This window comes from Marmota monax, unplaced genomic scaffold (assembly GCF_021218885.2).
Source record: "Marmota monax isolate L192 unplaced genomic scaffold, Marmota_monax_Labrador192_F-V1.1 WCK01_AAM20220418_F8-fsc00007, whole genome shotgun sequence".
Taxonomy (NCBI): Eukaryota; Metazoa; Chordata; class Mammalia; order Rodentia; family Sciuridae; genus Marmota; species Marmota monax.
This window is the reverse complement of record NW_026692781.1, coordinates 7,000,727-7,012,500: the sequence shown is the minus strand read 5'-3', so window position 1 is coordinate 7,012,500 and position 11,774 is coordinate 7,000,727. Positions and strand designations below refer to the sequence as shown.

At 51.4% G+C, this 11,774-nt stretch overlaps 2 protein-coding genes across 4 annotated transcripts in view; both read right to left on the bottom strand.

The window, feature by feature from the left end:
• Nucleotides 1-867: 867 nt before the first annotated feature.
• Nucleotides 868-5,803, bottom strand: Dlx1 (distal-less homeobox 1). Of its 2 annotated transcripts, XM_046447147.2 has the most exons (3): nucleotides 4,544-5,791; nucleotides 3,658-3,857; nucleotides 868-2,517 (listed from the first exon to the last, which is right to left on the bottom strand). In XM_046447147.2, the coding sequence occupies exons 1-3, from the start codon at nucleotides 4,854-4,856 to the stop codon at nucleotides 2,263-2,265; spliced, it is 768 nt and encodes a 255-aa protein (XP_046303103.1). In that variant the 5' UTR covers nucleotides 4,857-5,791; the 3' UTR covers nucleotides 868-2,262. The 2 variants fall into 2 exon arrangements, with proteins under 2 accessions (XP_046303103.1, XP_046303104.1); XM_046447148.2 differs by lacking the exon at nucleotides 3,658-3,857 and having other exon boundaries at nucleotides 2,314-2,517; nucleotides 4,544-5,803.
• Nucleotides 5,804-9,759: 3,956 nt separating this feature from the next.
• Nucleotides 9,760-11,774, bottom strand: part of Metap1d (methionyl aminopeptidase type 1D, mitochondrial) — an 81,688-nt gene continuing 79,673 nt past the window's right edge. The window contains exons 8-10 of one of the 2 annotated variants that reach the window (XM_046447472.2): nucleotides 11,292-11,339; nucleotides 10,331-10,409; nucleotides 9,760-10,196 (exon numbers count right to left, since the gene is read on the bottom strand). In XM_046447472.2, the coding sequence (XP_046303428.1) occupies nucleotides 10,118-10,196; nucleotides 10,331-10,409; nucleotides 11,292-11,339 (206 nt within the window). In that variant the 3' untranslated portion in view covers nucleotides 9,760-10,117. Of the gene's footprint in view, nucleotides 10,197-10,330; nucleotides 10,472-11,291; nucleotides 11,340-11,774 lie in introns of those variants that run through there. The other variant, XM_046447473.2, reaches the window with a different exon arrangement.

Below are 11,774 nucleotides of genomic sequence, written 5' to 3'. Positions count from 1 at the left end.
CCAAGCGGAGAAGGGAGTCAGTCTGGTTTTAGTCTGTGGGAACCCGCGTTCTCCTGGAATGAACTGAATCCCAGCTCTCTACGGAAGGTTTCTCTATAATGACCTGGCTTCCGGACTTCAGGGCTACAGAGGGGTCGAAATGCTTCACTTTGGTCAGCTCTGGGTTCCTAGAAGTCAGTTGAGCCCACCTACCCCTCTCTTGGCACTTCCACTTCTTGGATGGGTAGAGAAAAACCCATGATCATTAGGTAAAAAGTGCCTTTCTGCTTTGAAGGGGCGCGGGTGCTTCCCTGGGACTGTGCCTTGTTTCCTGGAGCTCACTGATGGGGGTGGTCTGACAAACTATCCTTCAAGTCCCGTCTGGCGGTCCCCCCCGCCCCCCATAGGATACACTGCCGGTAGGCAAAAGCGGAAAGCCAGATGGAGCAGAGTATAAGAGCAAAGGATGGTGTCCCTTGCTTTCAGGCTTCCCAGAGGTGGCTGGGCATGGAGGGAACTCCAGTGTCTCAGCCTTTGAACTCTGCTTTCCTTTCCCAGCCACATCTCACCTTTCTTTTGGTTTCTGAGGGAGGGGCTGCCCTGCCACACCTGTTCCCCAGCCCCCTTCCCAGACCTTTCCTTGGCACTCCATCCCCATCCCACCCACTCAGGTAGAGACCAGATACCTTGAAGGCTGAGCCAGCAAGTCAGGTTAAACAGGCCTATTGGAGCACCCCACAGGCCCTGGGATGATATTGATTTGTCTGGAGTTGGGTGCCCCTAATCCATCCCAGAAAAGTTAACTGTCCCCTATTATCTGTATACGAGAGGGGAGCTTGGGCCCATCCCCTCATCCCACACCCAGCACAGGAGACAGCAGTTCTTTCTTGAAACCATAATTTTACTGTCTCAAAGAAACTTTATAACTTATTTACAAAGTTCTTTTTTCCCCCAAGATACAAAGCAATAAGTTAACATTCTCAATATAAAACTAAACTTTGACATAGAGAACACAAAACACAGTTGATTTCAATTGGTCACATTTTCCAAATTTCACAAGTAGAATGTCAAGATTCTCATTTCACAAAGCATCAGGTTTTACAGCCACACACAACAGAAAAAAAAAAAAAAGCTAAGATTGTGCAACATGTTTACAGAACAATAATAATAATAATAACAATAATAATATGTACAACTATTAGATCCTGCACTGGAGACTATGCCTTCAGGGTGGTGACTGGCATTCTGTGGTCAAACCTCTGGGGATTGTTATAAAGCTGTTTTTGCTTTCTTTAAAGCCCTATCGGGATTAGGGCGCTTGCTCACTCTTGCCTATTTTTTCACTGCTGCACATAGGTCCTGTCTCTTTCAAATTAAAATTTTCTTTAAGTCCAGGCAAAGCGACTAAGCGCGTTGTTCTTCCCGAGTTGACAAAACCCTACTTGAAGTAGTAAAAAAAAATGCGAATAATTCAGCTTCAACCACTCCATACCAGCGAAATACAAAAGTTACTGTATAAATTAAAATTCACTGCGTCCTCCTTGTTCGTTTTTTCCGGGTGAATTTAAGGTAAACAGTGCGTTTGGACAGTGTGCGCTCACGCTCCACAGAACCTGGAATTGGCCAACACTCAGCCTCAGGTGAAGTCCATTTTTTCAATAAATAAAAACCCCTCCCTCCAATTTCCCCCAGTTCTCAAACAAGCTACACAGGTGGTCAGGTAGGGACTAGGAGAAGGCCTGAAAGGACAAAACGACCCAGGATCCGGAGATGGGCGGCCCAGGGGGCCGCGTGTGGCTCAGACCTGGCGACTTTGCAGTGGCGGCAGAATAACAGCAGACGACGAGAGGATCTTTACTCAGCGCACAAACAGAGCAAAAGGAGACAAGAGACGGACAGGACAGAAAAGAACTTTTGCTTTTTCTACATTGTTTTTGTTTTTCCTGATAGTCCCACAAAGCTGAGGGTCGGAGGGTGGGATCGAGCGGGTTTGTCTTGCTGCTCCGGCTGTCTCGGGTGACCATAGCTGCGCTTCCAGGCCACTCTGCAGTCACCGCGTGGCCCAGGACGGGATTCCGGCGAGAGTACTGGCGCTGGGGAGTCGCTGCGTCGGACCTCCAGGGACTCCAAGGAGGAGGCGGGCGTCATGTCTTCACTGCTTCTTCTTTCCCTCTGGCCCTCCTCCGGGCTCAGGGCACACAGACAGGGTGGATGGACCTGGAGGCGGGAGGGGCCCGGGCCAAGGGAGACGGGAAGGAGGCGGGAAGGTGCGAGTGGGCAACCTCACATGAGTTGGGGCTGCTGCATAGCTTCTTGGTGCGCGGAAGGATACCACGACGTGTAGCTGGGGATGTAGGAGCCCGCGCTACTGCCTGAGCTCTTCCCGGAGGAGGAATTAGGGTTCCAGCCGGGTGGTACTGGTGGGGAGCCTGCAGACAGAGCCCGGCCGTTGGCTAGCGCGCTACCCTCCAGAGCCGCCCCGCCCTGCTTCATCAGCTTCTTGAACTTGGAGCGCTTGTTCTGGAACCAGATCTTGACCTGCAAGATCGGACAACAACGTGACTCGTGATGGGATCACTGAGTCTACCTAGGTCTACCTAGGAGGAGAGAAGTGAACTACAGGAGAGCAGAGATAGGAGCCCCCGCTGCCCTGCGAAGGCTGGCAGCTCCCTGCTGCGGGAGCAGAGACGTCCCTCCCTCGGTGAAAGCCAAATACTATAAAGCTGGACGACCGGCGCTGGCCACCTCTTGAGCAGCTCTCTGAGAGCCAGGGGGGCGTGGTGGTAAGGGGCCCGCAGGGAATCAAGGCCCTGTCCGACCTTGGCAACTTTGGATAACGCAACACCTGCACAACACCTCGCAATTCTAATATCAATAAAGAAATTAAAAAAAAAAACCTAGATAGGAGTGGAGAAAATTTATTTGTAAATCGACCGCCTTCTCTTTGCGCCGTCCTTTTTGCCCTTGAGTGAGTTGGGGACTGAATGAGGAGGCCATAAAGTTTTGCTGAACTTTTCTTTGGATTGAAACCAACCTTTCCCAAGGGTCTGTTTGCTTTTCCCAACTCCAATCCAAATCCCGGGCCGGACGTTGGAAACCCGCGCCAGCCGCGGGCAGAACCGCCCAGAACTCCCCGGAGTCTTAGAGATATCCAAAAAGGAAAGTCTTGTTTCCTCTCTAGAGTTTGGGCCTTGGGAGGTGAAAGGGCAGGGGAAAGGATCCCCAGTGCCACAGGGTGAAGAGGGAGACCAAGGCGAAGGCCCACGCTGCAGTGATTAGCTATACACTTTAAAGGCAAAGGAGGGATTAAGTCCTGCGTCTATTGTTCCAGTTGTTCGGGCACGTGTGACCTCAGAATCCCCAAACAAAACGTCTGGGGCAACCTTTCCTGCTCCCTAATCAGATTGTCCAGGGTCGAAGGACCAGGCGGCAGGAAAGTCGGTGTACAGACAGCAGCGACCGAGCTCGGGCAGAGAGAATGAAGGTGGATGGGGACTGGGACCCTGGGTTAGGGAGGGAGGGAGGGAGGGACGGAGGGACGGACGGACGGACGGACGGACACACACACACTCACACACACTGACACCTCGAACCTGAAGCCCAGTGAGCTAAAAATGAAGCCCCGGGCTCAGGCCCGCAGCGTGAAGCCTGCTTGACGGAGTGGCAGCGGCGAGGTACCTGAGTCTGCGTGAGTCCCAAGGAGGCCGCGAGCTCCGCCCTCTCGGGCAGAGCTAAGTACTGAGTTTGCTGGAACCTCCGGTTCAAAGCCTGCAACTGCAAACTGGAATAAATTGTCCTGGGTTTGCGGATCTTTTTCCCCTTGCCATTGAAGCGCACTTCACCGCCTTCCACCACCGTGCTCTTCTCGGAGTCCGCCCCTGGAGGGACAGCAGAAGCGGGGACTGTTGTTAAGGCAGGGGCCGCTTTTAGTGTGGAGAGTGGAGAGCGAGTAGCTACCGAGGGGACAGCAGAGGCTGGGCCAGGGAAGAAAACGTTCAAGAAACTGAAGCCTGGGAAGTGTCCTCCAAATCCGAGGGCCGGTCCCAGGCAGCTGCAGGCGGGATGGGGCCGTTCCCAGGAGCGCAGCTATTGCCTTTGCAGGGGAAGTTTGCTATTTTTGCAGGCGGTAGTTGAGGTTTAATTACCCTTAATTGCATACATTGTTTATAGCGCTACGCAATAAATAATTAGAGACTAATACGTGCACATGTGGGTTTCTGTTTTCCAGCAGGGCATTGTGTGCTCGGCGCACCGAGCCGCTCAGAGGCCCAGCCAGTGCCCGGAGACGCTCTCGGATTTATCCTTTGCTACAAGGTTGCGAATTGGGCGGATTAAAAAAAAAAATTCTTTGCTATGACAAGGATCCACAGATTGATATCCGAAACCTCTACTGCTCCCGCGCCCTCCCCACCCCCACCCCACCTCTCTCTGCCCCTCTCTCTCCTCTCATTTTCTCTCTCTCTCTCTCTCTCTCTCTCTCTCTCTCTCTCTCTCTCTCTCTCTCTCTTCCCCCTCCCTTTCTCTCCCTCTCTCCTTTCCTTCTCTCCCAGGCTAGCGCACGTACCTGGGTCCTCCAGGCGGCTCTGGGCGAGGCTGGCGCTGCCCGGGTAGGACTGCACCGAACTGATGTAGGGACTGGACGCGTGGCTGCTGACCGAGTTGACGTAGGGGTAGCCCAGCGGTCGGGAGAAGGACGAGGCCGAGCTGTAGGCACCGTCGGGCTGCGAATGGCCCGCCGAATGTAAACAGTGCATGGAGTAGTGCCCGTGGGACATGGGAGAAGGAGACATTTGCTGGTTGGGCGGCCCAAACTCCATAAACACCGCCTTGCCCGACACGGGGCTGTTGAGACTTTCTGGCATGGTGGTCATGGTCATCTCTTCTCGCGGGGTCTGGGTGTGGGTCTCTCTCTCTTCTGCTTCCCTTTAGGGGTCTCTATGTTTCTCAGGACAGGAAGGAACCCAATTTAAGCGGAACAAGGGTTTTCACTTTCCATTCATAAGAAAATGGAGTTTGTCTCTTTGAAAAGTCTAAGCATGATGCTCCCGAGCTCCCCAAACTCGGTTCAAAGCTTTGACTCAGCCAAGGTCATAAATATTCATGAGCTGGCGGAGCTGATTGGTCCGCTGTCTTGCATAATCACCGGGGATTGGTCCGAGTCGCTCGGGCTCCGCTGGACTAGAGCCTGCAAGGCGGCCCGGCCTCTGGAGGGACTGTTCCACACTTCCCGGCCCGGGCTCCTCTGCAACAGAGCGCGCGTTGCGGGACGCACAATAGGCTGCAGAGTCCGCTCTGGGACCTCGGAGGCCCGCAGCTCTTCAGCCTCCCACCTCCCTTGCGTGCTCTCTTCCCAGAAACCAACCAGCTGCTCCCCGCTGTCGCCCGCTTCCCTACTGTCCCCACTCTTCGTCCGCCCCCAACGCGGAGAACTCAGGACCGCTTCTCGTCACTGCTACCCAGTCGGGTGCTGAGCTTAGGGCGGCTCTAGGGTTTGGTCGCAGCCTATGGATCGCGGAGTAGCGCACTGAGGGGCGACCAAGGCAGCCAACAGAACTGCAGTCTTCTTGACCGTCCTGTGCCTAGTTCAGAGCCCTCCCGGCCGCGCCTCCCTGGCCCAGGTCCGCTTTGCCACATCCCTGGGGTCGGGGTTTGAGGGCCCTCCAGACCAACTCACTCGGCCGCCTCGCCGCTGCTGCCGCCGCTGCTGCTCCCAGGGGCCAGCTCGCATCGCTCCAGGCCCAGCTGGTCAATCCAGCTCGAGGCTGCACCGGTCTGATAAAAGCAGTGCGCGTGGAGAGCCAGGAACCCGCGCTTCTCCTCCCAGGAAAAGCGGCCGCACCGCCTCCTTCCCCCAACACACACACCCTCTTTCCCTCCCAACCTTCCAGCGCCTCCCCCTCCCCTCTCCACTCCCTCTGAACGGTGCGCCCCGGGCTCACTCGCCCAGAGGGCGCGGCACTGCGTGGAGCCGAGGGGCCGATCTGCTCAGCTCTGCCCGAGCCGCGGGCGCCAGGTGGTCATTTTTTGGCTTCCCAAGGTCTGGCGAGAATACCCGGGGGTTAGGAGTCCTTGGAGGACATCGAAACCCGCGGCAGAACCAGGCCTATGTAAGGCTTGAATATCTGTGCAGTCATATCTCTCTTTGTCGCCCATTATTTTAATTCCAGTGGCCAAAACGGACATCAGTGGGCCTCGGAGCAGGGCTGGTTGAGGTAACAGTTGCCACCGGTGCCTCGGTCTTCTGGGATGTTAGATACAGAAAAGCGCACAAAAGGCCCCCGTGCCCCCACTACTACCACACAGCCACCCCACGCGGCGTGGCGCACACTATGTTGGCTGCTAGGGACTGTTGGTCCCCCATCTCGCCAGCCCTACGGTGAATCCCAAATTACTTTGTTAGATAATTAGAAAGTGTTGATAATTATTTCTTTCATAATTTAACGGTGTGACGGGAACGGGGAAATGATCTTGTGAAAGTTCACACGTGCAGATGTATTAGTTACTGATTCATTTGATTAAATGGTAGTCTCAAGTGCTCAGATCCGCAGCTGAAGGCTCCCCATTAGCATAACACTGATGTTTAATTTTCATACGCATAATTAGCCATATATTTAACACTAATAGCAACATGCAGCCTTTCAGCGTTAAACAGCCGGGGATTTGATCTGGCCTGAGCTGAACCTTCGCTACCGCACCTTCCCCTGTCTGAAGTGTGCAATGATCACAGGACAAACCTCTGTAATCAAGCACATTTTGGCAGAGGGAACACCAATAAAAATGAACGTTCAAAACAAATTACATCGGTGCTGTCGTTACAGATATTAGTAGAGAGGGGGTTTCTCTCTCTTTTTAACTTCTGTAGCAGCAGCTCCAGCCCGCGGAATTCCTCTCCATTGAATTAAGGGCACAGTGCTGGGGCAGAAATATTTCAGGCAGCGTGGTTGGAGCAAAAAAGAAAAACAAAAGCAAAAAAAAAAAAAAAAAAAAAAACAACCAATCCTCCTCCAAACCAATAACGGGTTTGCCAACGCTTAAAAGATTTTTTTTCCCTCTTAATCACCAAACCACACGGTGAGGCTTTGTAGCAACAACCAGCTAATGACTCTGCCACTAGACAACTCCTGGAGCCTCTTGGCTGTCTTGATTTCCCTGTCGCACTTGTGGTTTTAATTGCTCCTTCCTCAAGCCTTTTTTGGGGTGTTGGAGTGCCACGCTGTGCGCCCAGCACAGCCGTTCGGATGCAGCCCAAGCCCCGGTTCTCTCGCGCTGGCCTTGCAGGCCCTGCCCACGTAAGTGATCTCCATGGCTGGCGCGGGGTCGAGGTTGGGACCGGGGAAAATCAGAATGTTGTCTCCCTGAGTTCAGAGAAAGGCATGAAGAAACCCCCAAGACTCGGCCGCCTAGGGCTAGTTTATCCCAGGGAATTGAAGGAAAAGGGGAGGAGAGGGCCGCACGTTGCCAGTCTTCCTTGGTGCTGGGTCTTTACATGTCTATGAGGGGGATGGTTGAGTTCCCGGTGCAGGGGACCAGGCTGGCTCCTGAAATAAAGGTTTGGCATGCACTCCCTCGGGATAAGGTTTCAGAGCCTAGCTTAATTTAGAATTGAATTGTATATAGGCAAGGGAATGTCTATCTATACTCCAGAATTCCCACCCCAGAGAAGCAGGTTTGGGGAGAGAGGCTGAGTTACCCCCTCTACAGTGCAGCCAGCTGGGCCTTAGTTAGCTCCTCAATGTGCAATGTTATCTCTACTCTCTGAGTGGATCCCTCCCACCGCCCCACCTCTAAGGCTACACCTGTTCTAAAATGCCAGTTTGCTTAGACCTTTGTCCAAGCTCTGAGAAGAAACAAAATTCTTCTATTGATACTGAAGGTTTGGGATTCTGAGTAGAACCTATTGGAGTCACCTCAGGACCAGTCCTAATGGTATAAATCTAATCACACTTGGCTCTGGGTTAAGATTAGAGGCCAGTTCAGCTGGCAGAGGGGAGAGGAGGCATAGACAAGATACTTTTAAAACGTACTTCCTAATCTCAACTTCAAAGCATGTGAAATGGAATTCATTCTAATTCAAGTTTGTTTCCTACAGAGCTGCTGAGTAGTGGCAGATGGATACACACACACATACCTTTAAGTTAGTCATTTTAATAAACAGGATTATATACCTGTCCCATAAATACCTTCACCTCAAAATAATTGCTGCAGGAGCAGCGTGTTACCCCAGTGGTTGGTAAAATCCTGTGGTCCTAATAAAACTATCCTTAGGGAACCTCAGAGTAAACTGATCTGCAGATAAAGGTACTGTGCTAATGGCTGCAATCCGATTGCTCTAGGAGACAAGTGAAGTCATTCTCTGGCAACCCTCTCCCAAGGTCAGCTAGGCCCTGTTCCTCTCTTCAAAATCCAAATTGTTATGGGGAAACTGCCCTGATTGGTCTTCTTTCTGCCTGGCCAACTCCAGAGCATCTCAAAAGTTTATCTATGGATCTTGTAAATCCTCAACCCCTCCCTCAACTTTTCCAACTTTCAGACCCACTAGAATCAGAATCACTTCTATCCCAAACTCTACATCCCTGGAGAAATGGAGTCAGAGGGTTGGGGAGCCATGCAGCAAGTCTAGAGTTCAGGAAGAGCTGAGACTCATCACTTTTAGAACGACGTATTGTCCTCAGTTTCCTGTCTCCTGTCCTACCACTCTGGGTGCCATCAAGACAAGCTAGTCCCCAGTATAGCCACCTATATCTGTGGGGGCAACTACAGGTGACCCCAACCTACATTTAGCCAATGGCAACTTTGAAAGGGCCACTTTAGTAGAAACAAGTTAGCACAATCACTGGCCATGGTGACATCCTCACTGGACTGGTTCCTAAAACCATAGGCAGAGGGGACCAGTTTCCTTTGTGGACTACTAGAGGCCCAGTCCCTCCCCTCCCTTGAGCCGAGTGTGAACAGATCTTAGAGAGGAAGGGAAGGGAAATTGCTCCCGGCAGGAATGGCCCTTGGGAAACAGCGTGGACAGGTGAGTTCCTGCTCCTGAAACGGGTTGGAGTTGCTGGCAGAAAGAAATAGCTAAAGCTGCCAGCTCCAGTCCAGGCCAACTAAGCCCTTGTCTCCAAAGTGCCCATATCTCCTCTCGCTGGGATTCTGTGCGCCTTGGGAATACTTGACCTTTGTGGCCCTTGCCGAGCTCAAGCGCGGGTCCCATCAGGGTCAATATGGGAGATATCTGTTAGGGACTAGGGGGACCGCTCACCAGCCAGATACTATTTACATCGGGGCGAGTGGGCCCGCAGCGCGAATTTCTAGTGCAACAAACGGTCTAGTGTGCTTGTGTGTGCATGAGTGGGGAGTGACAGGGTCTGAACCCAACCTCTGGGAAAGCCACGGAAGACTGGATGAGGGGGGGAAGGAACAGCCGCAGCAGACCAGGAAAGTCTTGTTTCTGGAGTGATAAAGCCCTGAAGAAGGGCCAGGCCCAGGGTCCACAGCCAAGAAAATGTTTGCAATCAATGCTTCGGAGGGCAAATCTTTTCATGGAAAGCGGCGTGAAAGGAAAATGAACCTAAGGGGCTTGGTTGGGAGCAGGTGTTGGCCTCTGGAGCGTCCTCAGGGACGGCCAACGTGAAATTCACAAGGGAAAAAAAGGATTAAAAAAATGCCACCTAACACTTAAGTTCCGGTTTTTCTTTCCGCGCGTGCAAAAAAGTTCAGAGACTCAAAAACCAATCACCTACCCTCTCTCCCCGTGGTAACTGTCAGACTCAAGGAGCTTAGACACAATGAGTTTAAGAGGTTTTTCATTGGGGCAAATTCTGGACAAGGAAAAGGGAAAACTGCTTCTAGAATCTCTCCTCTCCCAAACGACTGCGTCCGCGTTCCTCTCCAGATGCGTTTCCCGCTTGGAGAAGCTGAGCCCCAGACCCCGACCGGTCTTTCAGAAGCCGCAGGGTCCCAGGCACGTTTTCAGATTTGAGTTCCAAATGCTCCTAGTCCCCATCGCCTTTTTTCCAAAATGATATTAGGTGTTAGGCGGGATGCTGCGTGAACCTGCTGCTCCTGTTTCTTCTAAAAGTTCTCTAGCTGTATTTCAAAAATTGAGAAAAACGGAGCCCGACCTCTGCGACCTTCGGGCAGCCTCTCAGGCCTCGTGGGGCAGTTTGGTCAGGATCTTCGCGCCTCGAGGTGTGATGAGAACTGTGTGCTCGAACTGGGCGGACCTGAAACACAGAGCAGCGGTCAGGACGCAAGCCAAGCGCCCGCTCGGCCACCACGAGCAAAAGTAGCTCGCCAGCGCCGTCAGACCTCTTTCCTTCCCGAACAATTTAAAAGCAACAGGGCAGAAAGCAGACACCTTTGATTGTCTATGGAGACCACAGTCCATGCATCCTCCAGGACTTTAAATTCAGGGGATCCCTCGGTGATGATTGGCTCTGTAAGAGGTAAAATATTTACTCCAGTGACCTCATCAGATTCTTGTCAAACACTGCTTCGGCTGATTATTAAAAAAAAAAAAAAGAGAGAGAATAAGGAAATACACCCCCCCCCCTTAAGTGCTTCACCCACGAGTTCATGTTGTAATCTTGCAAGGGCTGATAATTGATGTTGCTTACATCGTATACTACAAACTGAACAGTAGGAAGAGGAAATGCTACAGCATTAAAAAATGTATTAAGTTGCCTAGTTCATAATTTTTTAGAGAAATAAGGGCATTTTTAATCAAGCCTTAATTAGGATCCCGTGGATAATAACCACCCAAACACTAGTCCCTCTTATAAATACCAGTCAGTTTTTTAAAATATTTGAATTTTAAAAACATGCTCAAAATGTTCATTAATCAGCAAATAACAATTTTCTTATTTCACTCTAATTGCTTCTCCATTAAGTCCCACAGTCAGAAATACGAGGTCTTCATGGCCCTAGGTGATTGGGATTTGGTGGTGACACCAATCACAAGACCAGCCAGGAATGGGCCGCCAGAGAGTACATGCCACTTGCTGACAGGGAGCAAGGGACATAATCGCCTGTAGTTACTGGGTGTTAATGAAAAAACAAAACAAAACAAAAAGGCAAACACCACATTATGCTGGTAACAGAATTAGAGGTTGGATGGCTGCCTTCTCCTAAATGTGTTGGTAAGTATTTGATTTAGGAAGATGGGGCTCCAGGATATTATTTAATTTGATTTACTATGCATCTGAATTATTTCATTATGCTGATTGGCTTTATTAGTCCTTCTCAGGACTAGGCCAGAAACAGTTTCCCAGTTTCCACCCAGGAGTCATGGCTCTCCAAAGAGGAGCCCCAGCATTTACCTATGGTGAAGGCCATGCCCTCCTCCATGGGAAGGTCATTGTCATTCTCTGCAAAACAGAAATGAGGATGGGTGGGTGGGTGGTGAGAATAGGAAATGAGAAAGCAGAAATAAACACAATTAGGGGAGTTGGGTCTGCTTTAAAAACTTGATAATTTTATTTCTTTTAGGGAAAAGAAAGGTGAAAGCTCATAGATTCCTGGGTGGCCCCAGAGGTAAAACACAAAGCTCCTGGGCCTCAATCTTTGCAGTTCTCTGTGCTCTGGGCAGATTCCCCCCAACCCCCAAGTATTTGCCAAGACTTGGTGGGGATGGTCTGGTTGTTTTAGACACCTGGAGGGCTCCCTCTCACCCTTCTTATGTTCCCTAGGCCACCTGCTGCTAGATCTCCTGGTCTCACTAGGTCAGGGTCTTGACCCTCACCCTTGACCCGAAGAGAAAGAAGTCTTAGTGAAGTACACAAAGGGAGGACAGCATCCTGGTG

Bases quoted from the DNA above. Each gene is read 5' to 3' on its own strand.
- Dlx1 (XM_046447147.2), bottom strand. From the start codon at position 4,856: ATGACCATGACCACCATGCCAGAAAGTCTCAACAGCCCCGTGTCGGGC. The intron at 3,858-4,543 runs GTACGTGCGCTA...CTGTCCCTCCAG, and splicing joins GAGCCGCCTGGAGGACCCAG to GGGCGGACTCCGAGAAGAGC. The intron at 2,518-3,657 runs GTACCTCGCCGC...CCGATCTTGCAG, and splicing joins TGGGACTCACGCAGACTCAG to GTCAAGATCTGGTTCCAGAA.